This window comes from Cibotium barometz, chromosome 12 (genome assembly GCF_041138505.1).
Source record: "Cibotium barometz isolate CiBa-2024 chromosome 12, ASM4113850v1, whole genome shotgun sequence".
Lineage (NCBI taxonomy): Eukaryota > Viridiplantae > Streptophyta > Polypodiopsida > Cyatheales > Cibotiaceae > Cibotium > Cibotium barometz.
The window spans coordinates 27,156,451-27,181,781 of NC_141057.1; the positions used below are offsets into that span (position 1 = coordinate 27,156,451).

Below are 25,331 nucleotides of genomic sequence, written 5' to 3' on the forward strand. Positions count from 1 at the left end.
TTTCTGAATGAAACCAGCCTTTGTGGTCCGCAGCTTGCATGTATTGATGAGGCCTATCCGGAAAGTTCATAATTGTCTACTGTTCTCATAGCTTTATTGAATACCAGGGTCTTGCATCCACACTTCGGCTCATGTGATGAAGGGAACCCCAATGCCCTTACTTTTGACGAGTTGGTTGCAATACACTTGCAAGAAGAGCACTCCCAACAAAACCAAACTAGCATGCATGTGGGAGATCATGCATTTGCTACTAATCAAAAAGGTAAAGCCAAATCCTTTTCTTAGGGCGGCTACAAGCCCAAGGTAAAATCATGTCATCCTTCTGGCAAGGATGTCAAAAAGTGGGGTGATAAGCGTAAGAAGAAAGACAAATGCAACTATTGTCGAAAGAAAGACCATTATATCAATGAATGTAGAAAAAGGCTAGAGAAGGAAAAGAAAAAAGAGTCAGACATGGCTGTGGCTAATGCATTAGCACCAAGTGCTAAAAAGAAAAAGTCGGAGATGAGTACGACTCAATGACACTTGGTATTTGGCACATTTATCTTAGGGTAAAAAGGCCATTGGTATGAAATGGGTTTATAAACTTAAGCATAAAGCTGATGGTAGCGTTGACCGCTACAAGGCAAGGCTTGTTGTAAAGGGTTATGCTCAAGACAAGGACATAGATTATGATGAGACCTTTGCTCCCACGTCTCGTATGACTACAATCAGGTGTATTTATTGCATTAGCAATGCATCATGGTTGGAATGTACATCACTTGGATATCAGGATTGCCTTCTTGAATGATGATTTGCATGAGAAGGTTTATGTATCTCATGCCTCGTGGTTTTGTTGAGAAGGGACAAGAGTCTAAAGTATGCACGTTAAGAAATTCTTGAATGGTGATTTGCATAAGGAGGTTTATGTATCTCAGCCTCATGGTTTTGTTGAGAAGGGGCAGGAGTCTAAAGTATGCAGGTTCAGAAATTCTTTATATGGCCTTAAGTAGGCTCCCAGAGCATGATATGAGAAGATAAATACATACTGGGCTGCAAATGGTTTTTGCAATAGTCCAACTAAAAGTACCCTCTATGTAAAGAGGGTTAGAATTATTTGTTGACATGCTACTCACGGGTCCTAATGAGGAGGAGATTTCAGCCTTCAAGGCTAAATTCCATGTGTCATTTGAGGCGACAGATTTGGGCATAAAATTTGTGCCTCATGGCCAATGAGGTGGTAGCTCAAGTGGTGAAGTGTTTGTCTTGGGACTGGGAGGACCTGGGTGGTTCAAACCCCCACTAGGTGCACCCGTTGCACTATTATTTGGGGATAAAATTCATGTTGCATGGCCAATGAGGTGGTAGCTCGAGTGGTGAAGTGCTTGTCTTGGAATTGGGAGGACCTGGGTTCAAACCCCCACTAGGTGCACCCTCTCGGCGGCATCCTCTACAGGGAAAAAGTACCTATGAATAGTGAAAAACGGTAACTATGGGAGGATCTTTGGCCTAAGGCCAGTCGGAAAAATAAATAAAAAATTATACAACATGATGATGGTATCGTGATGTTGATATTGTGATGTTGCAATCAAAGTACATACAAGGACTGCTTACACAGTTTAATCTGGAAGACTATAAGTCTATTGCCAGACCAGTAGAGACAAGGGTTACGCTCAGCCTCTAGGTTGCAGGTGAACCGTTTGATGCATCACTTTATTGGGTGCCTCATCTATCTATGCAATATGAGGCCAGCCATTTAGTTTGGGATCTCCTAATTGAGCAAGTTTATACATAGTCCCAGAAGTAAGCATTGGCAGGCTGCCAAGCGAGTATTCCGATACTTACAAGGCACTCAGTCCCTACTCCTATTCTATGCTATTGGACGGTGCCACTTCGAGCTATGAAACTGAGTACACGGCAACTTTAATAGCGATTGTGGAGTGTGTATGGCTCAGATGCCTTTTCGCAAATGTTGGTGTTGGACAGCAATCCCCCACCTCCATCTTGACTGACATAGTGCATTACTTGTTGAGCGTATTTCACGCTTGCACAAAGGATATTAAGATGCATTATCATTATGTTGGGGAGAGGCTCATTGCAGGAGCGATTAGCCTCGCTTATGTCTCTACACACCACAATGTGACAAATGTGTTCACGAAGGCTCTCTTATGAGAGAAGTTTGAAGCTTTTCACAAAGATTTGGACTTATTGCCATTTGGAGATTGATCAGGGACATGATCCCTATACATGTTCACATCATCACTATAATAAGGATTTGTAGCCATTAATACAGTAGTGATGTGTAGATGTAGGGCCTAGGCTAATAATGGACTGGGGCACTTTTCCCCTCCTTAGGAGATTTTTTCCCTTGAGTGTGTGTAAGTGACCTTATCAAGCCACTTCACTTGTTGTGCTTCTCTCTATCTGTGTTTACTTATTGCATGTGTGTGTGTGTGTTACTATCTTCATCTTCACTCCAACACTTTGTGTTTTCTTCCTCATGCATGTGACAAACTCCATGATGTCCTAAGACCACTCATTCTCACGGTTAGCAACATGTTGTGTGAGCTCTAGGTGATGGCCTCTATACACCACCAGCAGGCACACCACAAGGAAGAAAAGTAAAGGGATCAAAACTGGAAGATGCTAGAATCCCAGCTCCAAGGGCTCCAACCAGACCTACAAATGTCCCCAGCCCTCCAGCTGATTGAATGGGACACTTCAAAACTCTTCAAAACCCTCCCAACCTCCCTATCTCGCCCAACTGCCTCCTCCAACTGTCCTTTCAGGTCAGGTTTAACCTCCACAACTTTGAACAAAAACCCTCAGAGCCTCTCCTAACTCCAACTAACACCCAGCTAAACATGTCCACTCCCAGCTGACACAGAACTACTGGATTCTGCCTCCGAAATCCTCCTCTTGTCCCCAAGCAAAAAACTGTCTTGCAGACTTCCAAAATGTCCTCAAACTGCCAACTGACTTCACATCCACGTCCCCAGGGTCTCCCTGGACCCTCTGCCGAGTCCGACCCTCTTTTGACCCCTCTACTGACTGAACCAAACTAGATTCTGCCTCAGAATTCTCACACAGAATCGGCTGACAGAAAGAGTTAACCGACTCAGAAGACTCATCTGGAGCAGAAACTTCGTCTCACTTGTCCGCTGATGTCCTCAAGTCCTCAAGAAACACTTGTCTGGTCAAGATATCACAATAATAGCTTCCAGTTGCCTGCAGCTGATCCACAACTCCCTCCGAATGGATTGTCCTCTTAAAACCCACTAGTCTAATTTAGCTGACATCAGTTTCCTCTCTTCTATGTCAGTTGACACCTCTAGACCCACAAAACATTCAAGCCAAGCAAGGATCTATCACCAAGAACACTCTGCTGACACCAGGTACTCACAGCTGACTCTAGATCTACACTAAGCCCGCTACCCATCTGTCTATTGTCAGCTGACCACTCTTCTTGTCAGCGAAGTCCCACAAACACTTTTCGCAAACACAAAGAAGTCAAGGCAAGCCCTTTACATCATCAGCTAACAATCTGAAGGTCAGCTGACACCAAACAGACCCTGTACCTCCTCAACTCATTCTGATTGTCAGAACTAACTCAGAATCAACACCCCTGACACTAATCCAACACACCCCAGTGGTCTATCTCCATCAACTCAATCAAGCAACATCATATTACGACAAAACTTGAAAATGAAAGTCTTTGTATCCACTCATAATTGACACAAGCCGATCTCTCTGGATTCTTCAAATATATCAAACATAGCAGTGTCTCAACAGCCCTGAGACATGGGCACCAACGAAATAAGAATACATAGTGAACTCAAGGATCTCCCTCAAAAAGATCCCGGCAACAGCACTTCCAACCTTTACCTTCAGCAGCTACGGTGAAAGATGACTTGACTGAATCACGTATCTAATGGAAAGGCTACACAGAGAACCCGAAGTCACACCTCTAGGCCGATTCTCTGTTCTTCAGTGCCTTCTACTCTGATCCATTAAATCTTCCCGCACTGTGCTGGCTTCACCTCTTTTTCAAACTGGAATACATGCATACGCACTCGAGGACATGCGCAAAATAGGAAGGGGGGAATGTTGCGTGACGAGTGGTGATCAAGGCAAGGATGCAACACAAAGATGGAAGCAGGAAAACAAGAGACTTGACATTCTTATTTAGGGCTCTTGTAGAGAGTTCCAAGTTGTAGGTGAGTGTGGGAGTGGGCTTGAAAATAATCCCACATGGGAAGTTTTGGGAGTTTTAGGAGTTTTAGTATAAATAGTGGCTCATTTCAGAGCTCACACACACACTGGGCTAAACTCATGCTTGAGCTCTCTTGAGACTAGCTCTCCCTCTTGTTCATAGAGGTGCAAGCTCTTCTCTCTCCCCATCTACACTATTGTATGAGCAATGCTCTTCTAATTCAATGCAATGAGATGATGTTTTTCTCTCTTCTCATCTCTAATCTCTACGGCCGTGTATGGTGAATCCAAGCTGGTGAAAGGCGATGTGGCAGCCACGGATATAAACGCAGACAATTGAGTATCTCTATTCCATTATAACTAAGTCATGCATGTGAATACATCAATAGATTAGGTTTCTCTTTATCTAATGTGTATCTTGCATGAGGGAGAAGTATGTGCATGGGTTTAAGACTCTCATTAAGCATTAATCTTCAAATTTGAACTAGTCCTAAACCTTTTAACAAAAGAAATGAGAGATCTAACTCCTTCTGTATGAATGCCAAAGCCTATGCCAATATCTGTGTTGTATCATTGGAGAGATATCATAACTCTCCCAATGAGGCCTGAGAGTAGGGATCCTATGCATTTGTGTAGGGAGGAGAAGCCTAGCATTCTGGACCGTGAAACTGAAAAAGGGAAGGCTTTTCAATGGATCGAAGGCATCAATCCACTCCCACTCTCCTAGATCCCACTAAAGATATCTGATAGGACTGCCACCATATAGCCACAAACACCAAGAGCCATGAGTCACTATATGAGGAGAAGGTTCAATGAACCAGTGCTTCCCCGAATGACCAACAATCCTCACTGGACTAAGCCTAGTATCTGGGATGATCCCCTCCATGCTACATCTTCTCAATCTCTGTCCAGGCATGATAGAATAAACGATGCAATCTATAGCCTCCTGGCCCGGGAGAGCAATGACCTGCTGAGGTATGCCTATCCTTAAAAAGACTCCCAGCCAACTCGAATGATAGTCTCCATGAAAGGTCCTAGAGAGCCACTCATGCAATATAGCTGCATCAATCTAATCAATACATATGCGAGAGGCCCTAAGATGCTGAATGGATGCAACTCTCCAATCCTCCAAAAGACTCTTAAGGGTCTTCCAAGAAAGAACTGTGTCAAGGTGAAAAGGTACAGTAAGGTACGCATTCGGGTACAGGTTCAGATTTTGAGCTACGTTAAATACGTAAGGTCCGTAAAAACATAAAAAATATACTATACGGTGTACATATATATACAGAAAAATGAATGAAAAAACAATTCATTTCTGAACATTCAACAACAACACAATTACCAAAATGAGAGCTCCATCTGTCAACATGTATCCTTCGCTATCATACTCTCAGCTCTGGCTCTACAATGGCGGTGACCGCAGCAGCTGGCACCACATCATCATCATCTCTCGCTGCAATGTCTATATCAATGAGAACAATGGCTATGTTCGCACTTTGCATAAGTTAGCTAAAATCGGCGACGGTGGCCAGCCTAGGGGTTTTTTTGGCCCAAAATGTTTTTAAAAACTGCCACGTACTTGCCAATGAGGTGATAGCTCAAGTGGTGAAGGTGTTTGCCTAGAACCAAGAGGTCTTGGGTTCAAAACCCCCCTTGGTGCTTCCTCGGTGGCATCGCCTATAGGTGGATAAATAAGCAGCTACAAGCGGGTGCCTATGGGCGGTGAAAAATCGATAACTACAAGTGGATCTTGGGCCAAAGGTTAGTTGGGGGGGGGGGGGGGGACTTGCCACGTACAGATCCATACAATACGGTACAGTGCCGTACTGTACACTAAAACGTACCTTATAATAAGGTACATCATACTTATGCAACCTTGAGTTACTGTGTATGCGCATCTCTCCCATCTTGACCACTGCATGTAACGAGATGCACCAAGTGGCCAACCAACCTCATCCTTGATGAACTCATTCCACATAATAGGTTGTCTGTCAGCCTCATCCAAACACCTAGGAAGCTTTTGTCGCAAAAATGGTCTCATGCTTCTCCATGCTCTAACAATGGCTGCAATAAGAGGGGAAGATGGTGCCCTGATATCAGCCTTTGTGAACAAAAACCGTGTGCTGGGAAGCCAATCTCTCCCAACACGGGGTGTACATCCGGAAATCTGAGACAAGAAAAAATCCTTCCAAGGCTTAGTGCCTGGTAGGAAACCTTTGACCACAAGTTTGGAGAGCAACGCCCTGCATTGAACATCCGGATCAATAATATTCAGCCCCCTCTCTCGTCTGGGCTGAATAACTCTGAGCCAAGCTACCTTGGCACAAGTGTCTGTGGTGCCATCCAAACCCCAAAGAAAATTGCGGATCAATCTCCGCAATTGACCAATGTACGCACGAGAGAAGCACCAACAAGAGGCGATAAACCAAGCCGAGGCAAGCAATACCTGATTAGCCACCAAAGCTCTGGAGGCTACATCTTATCTACTGGAGCTCCAATGAAGAAGCTTCTTGCAAATACTCATAAGTACCAAAGCAAACTGCTGTGCAGGAGAATTATCAACCCCAGCCTGGCATCCCAAATATCTAGTAGTGCATCCTCTACTGATCCAAGTAAAACCAAGCTCTGCACCCCAAGCAACTCTCGGTGAGTCACTTACCCAAAAACCAACAAATTTGTGCCAATTAATGAGTTCCCCTCCTGCCAAACAAAACTCTTCCACTGCTACCCAGAAGGAACATACGCATATGTGAGGCCTCCAAGAACATGGCTGTGTCATCAGCTAACTCAGAGTCAACCAGCTCCTCTTGACCACAAAGAGGCAACCTCAATCTAGAAATACCAGCAGTGGAGCGGAGGAAGATGCTCATGGCCTCTGCAACTATGATATATAATAATGGGACTAAAGGGCAACCCTGTCGTACTGAGCGAGAAATCTAAAACCGCTCTCCTCTATCACCGAAAGCGAGCACATTACTGTGGGCATCGCGATACATGCATGAAACTCCCTTGATCCATCTCTGAGAGAAACCCATATGGCTAAGAGTACCCTCAAGGAAATCCCAATCCACTCTATCATAGGCCTTCTCAAAAAGAGCATAATGGCTAAGGGCTGATTGCTCGCTTTGGCCCATTCCACGCCCTCCAAAAATGAGAAAATGTTATCAAAGATGCTCCTTCGGTGTAAGAATCCATTATGGGTATCATGAATGACATCCTGCAAAATTGGCTGCAATCTAATGCTCACTACCTTAGCAAGAATCTTATATGCAGTTCCAAGTAAGGTGATAGGTCTCCACTCGCCAATCAATGTATTATCCCCACTCTTAGGGATAAGGTAGATAAGCCCCTCAGGGAGAGAAGAAGGCATAGAACCTGTGTCCCACATCTCTTGGAGAGCTGATGTGATCTCAGCCCAAGGTCACCACGAAATGTTTCACTATCCAAACGAAACGATGCTGAAACAATTTATTTTGGAACAAAATGTTTCAACACGAGGTAGGTGGACAATGAAACGTTGGACCGAAACAATCATATACATAAGATGTGAAGGTGCTGGCCAATAGTTATAAGATGATATTAGCATATTCATCATCAATAAACAAAGAAGACATACAAAAGAGAAGAGAAAAGAACAAATAGGACGAAAGAAGGAAAGAGAAAGAATTATAAAAGCTAAAAAGCGCACAAAATCACAACCTTTTTCCCCACATGAAACGATATGGTTTCAATGTGCACATGAAACGTTTCAACACTGAAACGTGAAACGAGTTTCAAAGCCATCGAAACGAGTTTCATGGTGACCATGTCTCAGCCCCAATCTCAACCCGAACAGTAATGAAAAAAAACCAGGGGAGAGACCATCCTCCCCTAGACACTTAATGAGGTAAGGCATGAAGAGCATGATTGAACTCCTGCATAGAAAAAGGGGCATCCAGAACGACACGCATCTCCTCAGTGATCAAATGTGGCAATGCATTCCAAACCTTCCTCTGTGCCCTATGTCTCAAATCAGAGTGTGGCTCAGCACTAAGAAGCTAGTGAAAGAAATCAGTGGCGATCTGTCTAACCATAAGAGGATCTAAGTGAAGAGTGCCATGTGAATCTTGCAACTGCCTGACACTATCTCTGGTATGAGATGGGCCGTCAGTAGCAAAGAAATGTTTCTTGCATCTGCCACCCATCTGGGTCCAAAAGGATTCCTGGGCATGGTAACGGCACTCCACATGCTGCTCAAGAGAGTGATGAAGTTCTGCCCTAACAGTACATAAAGAATCTGCAACCCATTGAGCATGAGGATGTTTCTTGTGCTCTTTCTATAAGGCAGCCAGTTTACGTCTAATAGCCCTTTCCAAGACCTCTTGCCTCTTAGAAAGGGAACATGTGTGATAAAAGTCGCTATTATCATAGAGAGCAGAGGCCACGCTTTGCGAGCCTGCGAGAAATCATGAGATCTCCAAATATCAAGCATACGACGTGATAGCTTTGCATCTGAAAACAAATGATCAGGGATGCATATGTGCTGATCCATGGCGACTCGGATCTCTAGTGCATAAAACCACTGGGCAATGATCTGATTTAGAGGTGCCTGTAGCAATAAAAGTATGCCCCCCTTTGTCGAGCACCCAATCATCCACATAAAATCTGCCTAACAGTGCATAAATACATCCTGCATCCCTTCTCCTATTAGACCATGAATAAAGATGAGTGGATTGTCTCCTCAAAATGTCATCCTCATGCCAACAATCTCTGCCATGAATGGAGAGTATAAACCTCTCCCAAGCCGCTCTTTCAAGAGGATGCACCAAGCCCACATGTCCACCTCTTTCATCCATTGGCATCTCAACCATGTTAAAATCCCCACCAATAATCCAATGGTCGGCAAGAGGCATCAACGTAGTGAAAGATTTCCAAAAGACAATCCTCTCACCTCTATGATTAGGAGCATAGAGGTTGAGACTACAAATGCGTGTGGTTCCTTGCATAAGAAGGATCCACTGCGCTCTCACAGGCAAAATGACACCATGTCCAATGATGCGCATCAAGCGTTGGAGCCTTCAGCCTAAGGAGCATCAACGATTGACCATTCAGCATCTAGAGCGCTTCAGCCCTCAGTGTTTTCAGCCAGTGTTTCATCCATCAGCAGCTAGGAGCATCAACGCATGTGCATTCAGCCTTCATCAACAAAACGCATCAGTATACAACATTCAGCCCATCAGGAGACCTTGCGTTGTCTGCATAGAAGCAGTTTTCAGCATACATATCATCATCGTTTTGCCACAGCACTTCGGTGAAGGTAACCCGCATTCATTAATTCAATTTCAGCATTCATACATAGCCTAGAACAATCCCAAACAGCCCATACCTCAACCTCAGATTTGCAGCCTGCCCTTATTCCATTGGGAAGAGTGCATAGACTCAAGATTGGTCATCATTGGTGCTTCTACAGCCGTGTACAGTTCAGCCCGACTCTTGGTCCTCCGAGATCTTGCATTTGGCTTATCGTCAATCCAAAGGCAGTCTCTTCAAAGTAATAAAGCAAATACTATTCCGGTAACGGGATCGGGGGCCCTTCAGTGGGTAATTCAGGACCCCATACAGTGTACAGTTTATCTCTCTCTCTAAATCTCTTAGAGTTCAAAGTCATAAAAGTGGATTGCTGAACTCGCGAAACTCAGGATACAGAAGGGTGTGTGAGACTTGTGTGACAGGATCCTTAATTACAAATACTTCTGCTGTATGTTACAGTCCCCCTGTGAGATCCACCTCTCCACTAGTCTCTACCTCAACCTATGTGACGAAACACGGAGTTGTCCCATTGAACTCCTCAATGCATGTGATAGGTGAATCCTGTACCCAGGCATCTCAATAACCCCTTCGTATACACTCATTTTCGCTGGGAGTGTGTCAGGTTGAACCAATGACTTGTGGCTGTAAAACATGTAAGCATCGCTCCCTGCGCCTAAACCCTCATGCATGTAGAGGGCCACAGATCTGTGGTCTCATACGCGAAGACTCTCCGTACAGGACGAAAACCTTCATTGAACAAACAATAAAAGCAACCTTGAATCTCATAGTATGCTGAACAATGCCGTAAAGCAATCTCCTGTCTCCACCTCCTGTATAATGTATAGCAACTTGCATATCCGAAGCTCACTGCGTTCCCTTGTGAGATCCACCTTTCAGCCTATCTCTACATGCAACCTCTGCAATGAAACATGAGTTGTTCCATTGAAATCATCAACGCATGTGAAAGGTGAATCTCCAAGTATCCAGGCATCTCCATTACCCTCTCTTCTTTCAGCATGAGAATTCGGTCTCTAATAGGCTCATTCTAGATGGAAGCGCATTAGGTTGAATCAATGTCTTGATGTAAAGCTGCCAAAGATCATCCTTGATAGCTCTGTTTTTCTCTTGTTTGGTTAGTATGGAAACTTGTGATCATGTGGGTAGATAGGCTTTGAGATGTCATCCATCCATGCATACCAACACTATGTGTCACCCTCAGCAGCTGATTGCACAGAGGAAGAGGGCCAACCATGGTAGTCTTTTAAGAGAAGAAAAGAAGAAAAGCCTTTGTTATGTCAGCAGAAGGCCAGGATGGCATATGAGACCAAAGTGGTACTAAATGTATACAATCAGTAAAAAGATGGAGGATGCCCACTGCATCCCTTATAGCTAGCATAACAAAGATAAAATGAAAGGACTTTTCTGCATATGCTGCTCTTGAGCTCGCTCTTTGTCAAGACAATGGGGTTACAAAACGAGAATCTGTCCTTAGAGAGCTGTGTGCCAATCCCTCGCTTGGCTTAATAAACATGTCTCTAATTCTCTTGTCCCTTGTGATCTCCTCTGAATGGCTGTGGTTTCAGAGATCCTTGATTTGTTATTTGATCTAAGGGCACTTGTCAGGAGTTTGTGACTAGGGCTCGTTGTGGCTTGTCATACTCTTATCAAAAGGTACATGTGTCTCCTTTGACACATGCTGCTCTAGCTTGGCCTTGGCCAAGGTTCTGGAAGAATGACGTATAAACTGTCTGACTATGGTTTCCTTGTCTTCTCTAGCCTCTGATAAGCCTATCTCTATGTCTTTGTATGTCGCCTCTGATAAGTCTATCTCTATGTCTTTGTATGTCTTGCACATCTTTGGTCCTCACATTATATGACCCATCCAGGAGGCCAAACCACTCTCTGAAAAGACAATGGAACTGAAAGAATATCATGCTCCTCACTTACAACCTCTCCCGGGTGACTGCCTTCTCTCTCCCAGTTTCATTGTGGAGTCTGTTTGATGACACCCTAATTTGACCCATGGAGATCCCAGGTGCAGGTGACATTGAGTTCCCAAGTATCCTTGCATCTAAATAAAGCCATCTCCCATGAACGTACAGAATGGAACTTTGAAGTTCCTGACTACATAGTGAAAGTGGCAGCCCTTGGTACATGAAACAGTGGTAGTGTGTCGATATTTTGGCACACCAACAGTTGTCCAAAAGATAAATGCATGGACAAAGACAAAGCAAACCATGGCAGCCGTTGCATGGTCTTGATCATGTTTCCAACGCTGCAGACCTGCTGTACCTAAGTGACCAGCTGAAATGAGGCATCGGTGTGAAGAGAGCGGAATGCAAAATCTGCTAGAATGATGTGGTGTGGGATAAACAGTTTGCTTCAGTATAGCTTGGTGTTCCTGTGCTATGGTTTTGTATAACCTAAACCCAGTAAAAATGCGAATCAAACATCATACAAACTAAATATGACTACAGTCCATGAACAATCCATGCCTTGAAACCAGTCAACTGACATCATTGCAAACATTTGAAATCATGTAAAGCTTCTTTGGAGGCATACATGCTTCCTGTAGGAATAGAAATCATTGCTTCCGAATATTGTAATCTCCAAACCTGGAAACAAAAGCATATCAAGGAAGCCAAGTGTAAACAAAACTACATCGTAGAACTTCTTCATATCACTAGGGAAGAATTGAAAGCCCTGGACTAAATACGAGTATGAAAGCGTGGTTAAGGATTTTAAATACAATGCATAAAGAACATGAATGGTACCAGGCACATAAAGTTCGGATTAGGGATGAGCATGCTTCTCTTTTATTACATACTACATGCTTATAAACACTCCTCTAGGCACACAACCTCTAATTTATCTCTAGAAACCCTTCCCCATAAGTTCTAGGCCACTCCTTTAGTCACACAGCCTCCAACTAGCCTCTACAATCAAAGAAAAAGCTATCAATATTCACAATCAAATTACTTCTTGTGCTATGCACACAATCCATTATCAAAGAAAAAGCTACCAATATTGGAATTTCGCAACTATGTCAAACATGCTTAGGCATACTGTGCTACAAGCTTCTCATCATATTTAATCAAAACAAACAAACAAAAAGCTGTTCAATAAATTCTTTCCACTGCAAATGAATAAGCAGGTACAAAGTGCTACCATTTCTCATGCATGATAGCACCTGTAATAGTGTGGTAAGGCAATCCACCCATCCTGGAGCATTTTTGCTTGAATAAAGAAGTAAGTGCCTTTGTTGTTAAATCAGTTTTACTACTGCCTCATAGAAGGTGGGCAGGTGGACAGGCTTGACTGCCCATCCATCAGCAACTGCTCCCTGCCTGTCGTAAGATCATCTAACTGCAAAGATGGGTGGAATATATTTGTAAAGACTCTCACCTAAGCTATGGTGGTCAGCGTGCGCTAAGACCCACAGATTGCAAATGTACCGATGGTTCCACTGAGTCACCCAAGTTTCAATGATATATGCTCCAAACAAAGCCAAACCTAACCTCCAGTTTTGATGAGGCAAAAAGGCTTTTTTGTCAAATTTTCAAGCATATTATGGTACCAAAGTTTGTTGCCAAAGTAGCCTCTATTTGGAAGGACACACCATTGATCAGGTGGCAAATTCTCAGGCACCCCCTTGGTGACCAACTAAGACAATGAAAGAGGAGTTTGACAAGAAACTATAAAAAATATTGCAGGATAACTCTATTCAGCCTAGTCATTTGACGCTTAATCTTTGTGAAGAGCTTGTGGTACAAGCCTATAACCTTTCATGAAAAAAGAGAATAGATGTTTGGGTTGATCATTCCACTGTGGAGTTTGCCCAAGTGCTGATGATCACTTGAAGCACCCCGGATTATCCTTCACAGGTACATATCTAAAAAGAAGGACGCTTGTAGCACACACTTGTAGTGTATATCATGGCCATTCCTTTTTGTTTCTTAGTGCGTTTTATGAAATGCAGCAACCAGAGCTCCTTAATTTTGGACCCTAAGAAACTCCAATCCTTTCAAAGAGGACACCTTAGGGATAACTCAAATTTTGTTTAAGATCCCTCTCTAAGGATCACCCCAGGCATGTAGAAAACCCCTTCTTTCAGTTATAAATTCTAAAGAAAGAAAATATGTCTAGAGAGAGAGTTTGGTTTTCAAGATTTGGCAAAACATGCTCAATTTTCGATTTCGACTCCGTATTTTTTAAGTTACAGACTTGACGGGAACCATAAATTGGGCCGGATTTGGAAAAAAATATAGAAAATGGGCGCTCTAACTCAGATTATGACCATGTAACCTCCCAAAGTTTCTCTCTCATAAAATTAAAGAACCCTGGAGAAGAAGGAATTTGGTTTTGAGCCTCTGAGCTTGGTCAGATGTAAATAGGATTAATTAGCCCTTATATTTTGCATTAAAAATCTCTTTTAATGCTAGAAAATTAGTTGAGATGCTAAATAGGAAAAAGTGAGATATATTTTAATCATTATGGATAAGAAATTAGTCTTTGTGCTGAAGAGAAATATATTTTATATTTTTCTTATATTAAATTTTAATAATCCCTATTAAAGTTGCTTTAGCTTTTTAAATTTGTACTTAAATTTCTTTCAATGCTAGAAAGCGCTTCAAGGAGATAAGTGAAGGGATTAGATATTTTTTCTTCATAAGAAAAATAAATTAAGATGCTTGATAGACGAGCTTAGTAAAAATTAATATACTTCTTGCTAATATAGGCTAAATAAATGACATTTAATACTTTATTAAGGGTCCCAGATACTAGGATAGATCGGAGAAAGGGTTAGGCTACTCTCGGTAATTTGCACTAGACTAAACATAGATTAATCTCTGATTCTTCAATTATAGGAGTTAGAATTTATTATACGTCAATTAGAATTTATTACACGTCTTTCCGCTTTTAAATGTGAGCTACAAATTTATATGAGAAATGAAATGAAATGATATATTAACGTCTCTAAGAGGCCATAATGGCCTATGAGACCAAAACTGAGAGTACATCTGAAGTTGGTGTCTCATCAAAGAGAACAACTAAATCACACTAAAAAGTACAATAAACTGATTGTCCTACAGTTATAAGAACAGAACTGCAAGACTCCGAGATGATACTGAGTAGAAAATACTCGAAAATACTGGAAAATGTATATCAGGTAGATCCATGTATGCTGATCAATTGAAGTGTTGCCCTCTCCTTAGATCAAGTATCTCCGCCATGGAGTTGTCTAGAATGGAGAGGGAGGTAGGCGCCTCCGATGCCGAGCAATAATGGCTCTGATCTGGCGATGGTGAGGATGCCATGGTCGGGATCCTGGTGGGTGTTGCCGACGAGCACGACATAAGATAACTGCTCTATCAGTGGTGACTCCCTGGGAGCGTGGTCGGTGCCTTGATGGTGTCACAAATCCCTATATTCTAGGGACATGCGGATGCGTGTCAGGCCTAGAAACATGCGGATGCATGTATGTATTATATCTGGGCATGTGTATGGATCATATGAGTGGATGCATATGAGTCCAAGGACATGGCAGGACATTTGTGGACTTTCGGGCGGTGCCCGTGTGGATTCTGGCCATGCACACATGGTGTGTTATGATGGCAGGCGGAATATTTTCAAGTACAAGAATGATGATAGGTGGTTCTCCAAGTTTACATGTGCACAATGCATAAATGATGCATGCCATAACTTTATTTTACTTTGTGTGACATTGTCTTGCTGCCTGGACAATGCTTGTTATTTTGGCTTGTGAAGTCCGAGGGACCGGGGACGCCCGGGCACCTTGTGGACGCGTGTGTGCACTCCTGTTTGGGCCTAAAACTGTGGGCTTATGGGTTTTGCAGGTGGTAAGTGCGTCCACATTCAATTTACAGCTTATTTCATTTACTACTAAAGTTTATTGGTTTGCAGGTCCACACTTATTAATAAGTGGCCGGACAACTTATAATGCGTTCGCATTTGGTTGGACCAAAATTAATGAAGTCCGGACAGCTTATGGCCATTTCCCATTTGGTTGGACCTAAACTTATACAAACAGGACAAATGGAGTGAGGCGTCAAGTGCGACGCTATAGGGCTGAAACCGAAGAGCTTAGGTCATTGAAAAATGACCCGGATGTACAAAAGGTGTTGGCTGCGAAGGCAAAGGCTTCGGTTCATGAAGTCACTTTTGAAGCAATTGCAAAGGAAATGGATGTTGAGAAACCCCGAGAGCTTGCACTTGCATACTTAATGGTTAAGGGTGATGTATACACTGAAGCAGATGGTAGTTTGGCTTTCAAGAAGCCACCCCTCATGGCTGCCCATGGTGATGCACATGATGCACAACAAGCAGAAAGAGCACAGCAAGAGCCAAATGCTGAAAGGACAAGAGTCCCTGGTGCTAGGCTTGATGCAAGTCAAGAGAAGAGTAAGGGTGAGGGATCCTCTACTCATTCCCGCTTTGCTCCAAGAAGACATGTCCGTTCTCGTGTTGAGCTTTCCACTCATTTGGAGAGTGTGACTCAAGAGAGAATGAAGAGGGATCGTGAATCTTCATCGCGGCATCATCATCATACAGATGAACAGGATGTACATAGGGATGCATATAGAAGGAAGAAGCCTCGAGAGTTCAAGTCCGGTGACAAGGATGTAAAGTTTGAAAACTTTCAAGGACGGATGGACTCTACCAAAGCACTTGCTTTCATTAGACAGTTTGAGATAGCTTTTTGCAATGAAGACTTTTCGGAAAAGTCTATGCTCAGGCATGTGGGAATGCATCTCAAGGATACGGCAAGTGATTGGTGGCTTGCAAAAATACTTGATGGAAGTGCTGCCTCAACTTGGTCTTCTTTCAAAATTCAGTTTTATGATCAATTCTTACCACCAAACTTTGCAAAGGATGTACGCAAGGAGTGGGATTGGCTATCCCAAGATGAGGGAGAGTCCGTTGCTTCATACATAGCAAAGTTTTGGAAAGTCCTTCTCAAGGTTACTCCCTTCATGAAGATTGGAGAGGACGAGAAGAAGAGAAAGTTTGAATCGGGGCTCCATCACATCATCCAACAAAGCTTGGGAGTGTACCCAAATAAGACCATACAAGAGCTTATACACTCAGCCATGATTGCGGAGAACTTGCACATAAAAGCACCCACAAATAAGCCATTTGCAGGTCAAAACAAGAGCAAATTCAGGGCTGGTTATGACCAGAAAAAGGGTGGACAGCCACCTAAGAATGCTCCCAAAGATGGCCGAGATGCAAAGGATGACTCCGAAAAGAAGCCGGGGGGTAAACGCCACAATTTTGGGCTCTCAAAATAGCAATTGGAAGAGTACAGGAAGGCTGGAAAATGCTTTAAGTGTGGCAGTAAAGATCATATATATCCTAAATGCCCACAGAATCCTAAGAATGCTGAGCCTAATGTGCAAAAGCCTCTTGTGAATGTTGTACCCGATGTGCAGGGTAATACAGGGCATGAGCCCAAGAGTAGAGTCATATGCAAGGCTTGGGGCAAATTGAAGGATCAGCCCGCTTTGTTTCTTTTTGATGATGCTTCCACAGATAACTTTATATCCGTACAGATGGCTGCCGCCATAGGTCTCAATGTGGAAGACATGGGAATGCAAATGAATGCAGATGCCGCCTTTGAGGGCAAACAGGTTGATGTAACTCCGGTCATTGGTAAGCTCCGTGTACATATACAGGACTACCTCGACTATGAGAGCTTTTTAGTGGCTCCTCTTACAGGTTGTGATGTTTTGTTGGGGATGCCTTGGCATCACCGTTTAGAGCCTATTAAGGCTTACAAAGAGAAGAAAATCAGCTTTGTACATAGAGGCCGTGAGCACTCTATAGATGCTGGTACTACTGGAAGTACCATACCTCTTGTAAGCCATGTACAAATTAATAAGGCAATAAAGAAATCAGCTTGTTCTTACTTGGTTTTTGTACGTGATACCATTGAACATTCTAATGTTGATGTTAGTACATTAGATCAAGACAAGCTTAACTTTTTGAATGAGTTCAAAGATTGTTTTGCAAATGTTTTGCCAGCAAGGTTGCCACCAAAGAGGCCGGAAGATCATTGCATAGATCTAATTCCCGGTAGCTCTCCACCCAATAGGCCACCATACAGGGTGAGTGCTAGTCAACAAGAAGAGATTATGGCACAGGTGAATGAACTTTTGAAAAAGGGTTTGATTCGGCCTAGTTCCTCGCCATATTGCTCGCCGGTACTTCTTGTTCAAAAGAAGGATGGTACTTACAGGATGTGTGTTGATTACCGTGCCCTCAATAAGATAACCATCAAGAATCGGTTTCCCATTCTGCGTATTGATGACATCTTGGACAAGCTTGAAGGTTCGGCATGTTTCAGCCGAATAGACCTCAAGAGTGGGTATCATCAAGTGAGAGTGGCACCTCAAGATGTACACAAGACTGCATTCAGGACAGCCTTTGGTCTTTATGAATTTTTGGTGGTGCCTTTTGGCCTTACAAATGCACCCGCTACCTTCAACAGGATGATGGACAGGGTGTTCAGAAAGCATAGAAAGTTCACAGGTATATTCTTTGATGACATTATTGTATTCTCAAAGAATGAAGCCCAACATCGTGAGCACCTGGCTATTGTGTTTAAAGAGCTTAAGGAAAATCAACTCTACATAAATGCAAAAAAGAGTGAATTCTTCCTCCCAGAAATTCACTATCTTGGTCACATTGTATCAAAGGATGGTGTGCGCATGGATCCCGCAAAGATACAAACCATGCAAGAATGGCCAGAGCTGAAATCAGTCCATGAAGTGAGGAGCTTCCTTGGTTTATGTGCTTACTACAGGAGGTTCGTCAAGCATTTTGCTTTCATTGCCGCTCCGTTACATGATTTAACGAAGAAGAAAGCAATCTTTAAATGGACACAAGAAGAGAGAGATGCCTTTCAAAAGTTGAAGAGTGCAATCATCTCGGGACCGGTACTCATTATTCCGGATTTGCACAAACCTTTTGTTGTGGAATGTGATGCAAGTGCGGACTGCATAGGGGCTGTTTTGAACCAAGAAGGACATGCCATTGCCTATGAGAGCAGACGCTTGCAACATGCAGAGCTTCACTTACAGGTTTATGAGAAGGAGTTGTTGGCTGTAATTCATGCCCTTACTATTTGGAAACACTATCTTTTAGGGGCTGATTTTATGGTCAAAACTGATCATCAAAGTTTGAGATACTTTTTGACTCAAAGTAAGCTCTCAGAGAAGCATATGAGATGGGCAAATTTCCTCTCAAAGTTTCATTTTCAGATTTTACACACTCCAGGGAAAAAGAATGTGGTGGCGGATGCCTTATCTAGACGACCACAGGTTCATGCTATTACAGTTGCATACCATGAGGACTTATCGGATATGCGTAATACTTATCATCTGGATGAGGATTTTGCACATGTATGGGCTGATTTGCAAGAGGGTATTGCTGTCCCATCTTATGTCATAAGAGATGGATATCTCATGATGCAAAATCGTATGTGTGTGGTAAAGAACCTTCGCCATAACGTTATGGATGAGTGGCATGCTCCTCCATATGCAGGTCATAGAGGCATTTTGGCCACAGCACAAGCTTTGGAGAGGTATTTCTTTTGGCCACATATTCGCAAGGATATTGAAGCATATGTACGTGAATGTATGGTGTGTCAAAAGGTCAAGTTTGATCGACATAAAGCACCTGGATTGCTTCAGCCTTTGCCTATACCAAATGAACCATGGGAAAGCATTGCTATGGATTTCATTATGGATTTGCCAAGGACGCCACAGGAAAATGATGCTATTTGGACCATTATTGACAGGTTTAGCAAGCAGGCACATTTCATTCCCGTGCGCAAGACAATAAAGCCAGATCATATGGCTAGGATGTTTTTGGCACAGATATTCAAACACCATGGCATGCCTAAATCTATTGTGGGGGATAGAGATCCTAGAACCACAAGTTTATTTTGGCGCGCATTGTTTGACAATATGGGTACAAAGCTGAACTTCTCATCAGCTTACCATCCACAGACAGATGGGCAAAGTGAAATAGCAAATTCAGCCGTCCTCGACTTGCTGAAATCTTATGTATCCGACCGCAAATCGGATTGGGAGAAGTATTTGCCACTTGTGGAGTTTGCCTACAATAATACGGTACATACTTCTACGGGTAAGGCGCCCTTTGAGATTATCTATGGCAAGGTGGTACTACCACCCATCCTTCGTACAAAGGATGAGATTTTTGCAGCAGATGAGTATGTCAGAGACTTGGATACTGCATTTGCACAGGTACGGACAGCCATAGAGAGGTCTCAAACCAAGAATAAAAAGGCAGCTGATAAGCATAGAAGGGATGTACAATTCAAACAAGGTGATTGGGTCTTGCTGAAATTTGAAAAGGCACGCCTTCGAAAGAGGCCAGGAAAAGAGGGAAAGTATCCTAAACTTTCCAACAGGTACTATGGACCTTTTCAGATCTTGGAGAAGATCAATGATGTTGCATTTCGGCTTGTACTCCCAGATCATTGGAACATGCATAATGCTTTTCATGTGAGCCTATTGAGACCTTATGTGGGACCGACACCGTTTGAGCCGGTTTTGGAAGACCCACCCGAGGTGGATGAGCTGGAAGAGATTCTTCAACCTGAACAGATTGTTTTTCACAAGGAACGAAAGCTTGCGGGAGGCAAACTTGTTCGTAGGTACCTTGTGAAGTTCAAGAATTATTCAGCTTTGGATGCGAAATGGATGGATGAGGCCTACTTCGAGGATTACCCAGATCTTTTGAAGGCCTATCTGGAGGCTTTTCAGTTGCGGTCAACTGATTAGAAGCCGGGGGGATGTCACAAATCCCTATATTCCAGGGACATGCGGATGCGTGTCAGGCCTAGAAACATGCCGATGCATGTATGTATTATACCTGGGCATGTGTATGGATCATATGAGTGGATGCATATGAGTCCAAGGACATGGCAGGACATTTGTGGACTTTCGGGCGGTGCCCGTGTGGATTCTGGCCATGCACACATGGTGTGTTATGATGGCAGGCGGAATATTTTCAAGTACAAGAATGATGATAGGTGGTTCTCCAAGTTTACATGTGCACAATGCATAAATGATGCATGCCATAACTTTATTTTACTTTGTGTGACATTGTCTTGCTGCCTGGACAATGCTTGTTATTTTGGCTTGTGAAGTCCGAGGGACCGGGGACGCCCGGGCACCTTGTGGACGCGTGTGTGCACTCCTGTTTGGGCCTAAAACTGTGGGCTTATGGGTTTTGCAGGTGGTAAGTGCGTCCACATTCAATTTACAGCTTATTTCATTTACTACTAAAGTTTATTGGTTTGCAGGTCCACACTTATTAATAAGTGGCCGGACAACTTATAATGCGTTCGCATTTGGTTGGACCAAAATTAATGAAGTCCGGACAGCTTATGGCCATTTCCCATTTGGTTGGACCTAAACTTATACAAACAGGACAAATGGAGTACTATGGGCTGGACACCTACCTGGCCACCTTATGGGGACACTTGTCAGCCATTATGTGTACCCACCAAGCCCCTTAGGTGGCACTGGAGAAAGGCGCCTCCTTCAAGAGGCCATTTGGGCTGTTTTATTCATAACTCAACACATTGGAGAGCTGGTTGAAGCTTTTGGAGTTGCTACAGGGCTGGTTGCTTGCTTCCCGGACTCACACAAGCTTGGATAATGATCACCACACTCTTCTAAAGGGCTGGTTGGTAAATTTCAAACCTGTATTTTCTGGTTATTGCGAGTTTTGGGCTGGTTACAGGTGTCCAAAGTGTCATGGCCCTGTGAAAATGGAGCAGGACAAGTGTGTGCATGGTGGTTGCAGAGTCAGAATATTCTATGATTCACATGGGGGGTGCCCGGACAGTGTTTAAGATGTGTGGACATCCCTAGGTGTGAAGGGGGAACATTAAAACATTAACTTTTAATGTTTATTGAAGTTTTGCCCCTAGGCCTTAGTGGCCCTAGGAACTTATTAAGTTGGGGCCCTAGGGATTAACTTGGAAAGGAGTTTTCTCTCTCTTCACTCTCTCTCCTCCCTTTTTGGGGAGTCGTGTAGCAAAAGTGGAGAAAGCTCTCATGCGCTTGTGTACAATCGTGGGAAAGCTCAAGAGGAGGAGAAGGCGGCTGTTTTGCTGCAGATTGCTGCTGTTTTTCTGAAGGAGCCAGCCGTACAGCACTGTACGGCCAGTACTGGACTCTCTCTCTCTCTCTCTCTTTCTCCTCTGTTGCTGGCGGCGCACAGAGCAGCTGCTGGAGGCTGCGCAGAAGCCCTATACAGGCTGGACAGTCAGTTTTCCAGCCCATACCTTACTGTACGACTGCCGTACAGTGTACGGGCAGTCAGATACAGCTTATACAGGTGCAGGCGGCGCTTTACTGGGTGCTGGACAGACCTGTGCAGGCTGATTCAGGCAGGTACAGAAGTGGACAGCAGGCTGTTTATGCTAGTACAACGCCTGGCACGTATCCCGGCAACGGAACCTTGAAACCGGCCTCTGATAGAAAACCAGAGTGCGGTAAGAGCTAACACCCGTCCACTTGTAGTCTAGATGATAAACAAAACACAGATTGGAGCTAGAGTGCCCAAATCTGAATACACAACGACACCTGTTGGCCCCAAAGCTTGGCGCCCCTTGCGGTATTTCTTTATTCCATTAAAATAATATGTATGGCTGAGTACAACACAAAAATCAGCCAAGAGTTTACACCTGTAGTCCAATCTGACTGCCCACAAATCCTTCTCAGCACAGAGGATCTATGCACACAGATCTGTGTCCTCAAGCAACACACTGTGCCTCCCTCTGATCAGCCAAGTTCACAAAGCAGGCCAGCCATGGGCATACATCTGGCATAACTCAAGAGCATGATACATCTCCTCAGCTCAAACATACATATGCTGTTCAATCTCTGTCTTAATCCCTTGTCAATCTGCCATACTCCTCCTCTCACAAGGAGCCAGATAACACATACCTGTAGCAGACATCAAGCAATAGAAAGAGAGATAGATGAACAGAGTCAAGGCTTACCAAGTTCAGCTCGTGAAACAACTCTGGAGGAAGCAACAGCACTAATCTGTGCCTGCAGGCACTTGAATCCACAATCCGTCCCAATCTCTCTGAGCCATACACATGTATCATCATTCACTGCAAACCAATGGCATAGTAATAGTCCAAGTTGTATACCACTGTGAACCATACATATCCACAAAAATCTCCATGTGACTAGTACACATATATCATAGAAGTCCCATAAACAGATGTACTGTCAGCCTCAGTACCTTCGGATGAGATAAAATCTGCACCAAGCGACCTCTAGATGTCATCTGAGCCTGTCTGTATCAAGGGAGTGGAGGTGCTACCCCCCTCTTGAGCATCAGGTAATGCTCCAGACCCATGCTCTGCTGAACCTGAATGAGCCACAATAAGAGTCGGCTCTAACTCAAAGGCATCGAGATAAAGCTGCAAAACCTGAGGTGAATCTGTTAAGTCACCTTCCTCCATCCACTTGGCATCCATCGGTGAATAGTTCTTGAACTTCACAAGATAGCGACGGGAAACTTTACCTCGTACCTTCCTTTCTTTATGTGCCAGTATCTGCTCTGGGATCAGAACCTCATCAAGTTCCTCAACCTCCGGCTGAGCCTCATCTGATACATCCTCAGGCACATCCCCACGGAAAGGTCTAAGAAGACTCACGTGAAAAGCATTGTGAATCCTCCAGTGATCTGGTAACTTCAAACGATAGGTTACCTCACCAATCTTTTCCAAAACCTGAAAAGGCCCATAATATCGCATACTCAACTTAGGGAATAAGCGCTCTTTACCCTTCATCTTCTTGAGTCTAGCCTTTTCAAAACGCAAAAGAACCCAATCACCCAATGCAAACTGTAAATCACGTCTGTGACGGTCTGCGGCTTTCTTTTGCTTCTGCTGAGTTTTCGGGAGGGCCAACTTAACTCTCCGATAAGCTTCATCCAAGCTCTCCACATACTGATCAGCCTCAAAGATCTTATCCTTTGTATGCAAAATGGGTGGAACCTTCTTCCCTCCTTCTACAATCTCAAAAGGCGCCTTGCCTGTCGAGCTATGTACAGTGTTGTTATATGCAAACTCCACTAGAGGAAGATACTTTTCCCATTGTTGCTTGTGCTCTGATACATAACACTTGAGAAGATCCAACACTGTAGAGTTAGCCTCTTCTGACTGACCATCTGTCTGTGGATGAAATGACGATGAAAACTTGAGAGTTGTACCCATGTTGTCAAACAACCCTCTCCAAAACAAACTCGTCATGCGTGGATCACGGTCACTAATGATAGACGTAGGCAAGCCATGATACTTGAAGATGTTCGCCATGAACAACTTCACCATATGATCCACTTTAATTGTCTTCCGCACGGGAATGAAATGAGCCTGCTTACTGAACCTGCATATGATAGTCCAGATGCCATCATTTCCCGTTTGTGTCCGTGGAAGATCAAATACAAAATCCATGGCAATGCTCTCCCAAGGTCTATCCGGAATAGGTAAAGGCTGTAATAACCCTGGTGTCTTCTGACGGTCAAACTTTACCTTCTGACATACGATGCATTGCCTCACAAAGGCATCAACATCTCTTCTCAAGGTTGGCCAATAAAAGAAAGTCTCCACTGCTTTGACCGTGGCGTCAATACCTCTATGACCTGCATACGGTGGAGCATGACTTTCAATCATAACCTTGAGTCGCAATGGCCTGGTAACACACAGTCTGCCATGCATCAATAAAAACCCATCTCTGAGAGTGTAATGCTCATGCCGCTGACCCTCAGACATCTGATCATACAACCTTTCAAAGTCCTCATCATGGGCATACTGCTCTTTCATTTCATCAAGCTCATGATAATAAGCAAGTGAAACTGCAGAGACCTGTGGCTTGCGTGACAAAGCATCTGCCACTACATTCTTTTTGCCTTCCACATGCACAATCTGGAAGTGAAACATTGACAAAAAGTTTGCCCAACGCATATGCTTCTCTGAAAGCTTAGTCTGCGTGAGGAAATATCGCAAGGTCTGATGATCTGTCTGTACAGTGAAATCAGCCCCAAGCAAGTAGTGTTTCCATGTAGAAAGAGCGTGAATTACAGCCAACATCTCTTTCTCATACACCTGCAAATGCTTCTCGGCATCTTGCAAAACTCTACTCTCATAGGCTATCACATGTCCCTCTTGCATGAGAACTGCACCAATGCTACTTCCACATGCATCACACTGGACAACAAAAGCCTTTCGGAGGTCCGGTAACACCAATACTGGGTCCGAAGTAAGCTTTTCTTTGAGCTTTTTGAATGCTGTAATTTCCCGATCAGCCCATCTAAACGGAATTGCTTTCTTCGTCAAAGCATGAAGAGGTGAAGCAATTTCAGCAAAGTGCCGTATGTAACGCCTATAATAGGAACACAAGCCTAGAAAGCTGCGTACATCATGCACGGTCCTCAAAGCTGGCCAATTAAGTATTGCTTCCACCTTTGCTGGATCCATACGGACTCCATGACCAGACACAATATGCCCCAAGAAATGTATATCCTGCAAAAAGAACTCACTCTTCTTGCCATTAACCACCAACCTATGGTTTCTGAGTTCTGCAAACACAATGGCCAAATGCCTTCTATGCTCTTCCGCAGTTCGTGAATGCACAATCATATCATCAAAGAATGTGCCCACAAACTCTCTATGAGGTCTGAAGATCCTGTCCATCATTCTGTTAAATGTGGCAGGCGCATTCGTTAAACCAAAGGGCATAACCAAGAACTCATACAACCCAAATGTGGTTCGG

General features: G+C 43.7%; 1 protein-coding gene across 2 annotated transcripts in view; it reads right to left on the reverse strand.

The window, feature by feature from the left end:
- Positions 1-25,331, reverse strand: part of LOC147633243 (phosphomevalonate kinase, peroxisomal-like) — an 83,012-nt gene that overhangs the window by 26,993 nt on the left and 30,688 nt on the right. For both annotated transcript variants that reach the window (XM_086806269.1, XM_086806268.1), the window contains exon 6: positions 12,043-12,095. In XM_086806269.1, coding sequence (XP_086662395.1) covers positions 12,043-12,095 — 53 coding nt within the window. The remainder of the gene's footprint in view (positions 1-12,042; positions 12,096-25,331) is intronic.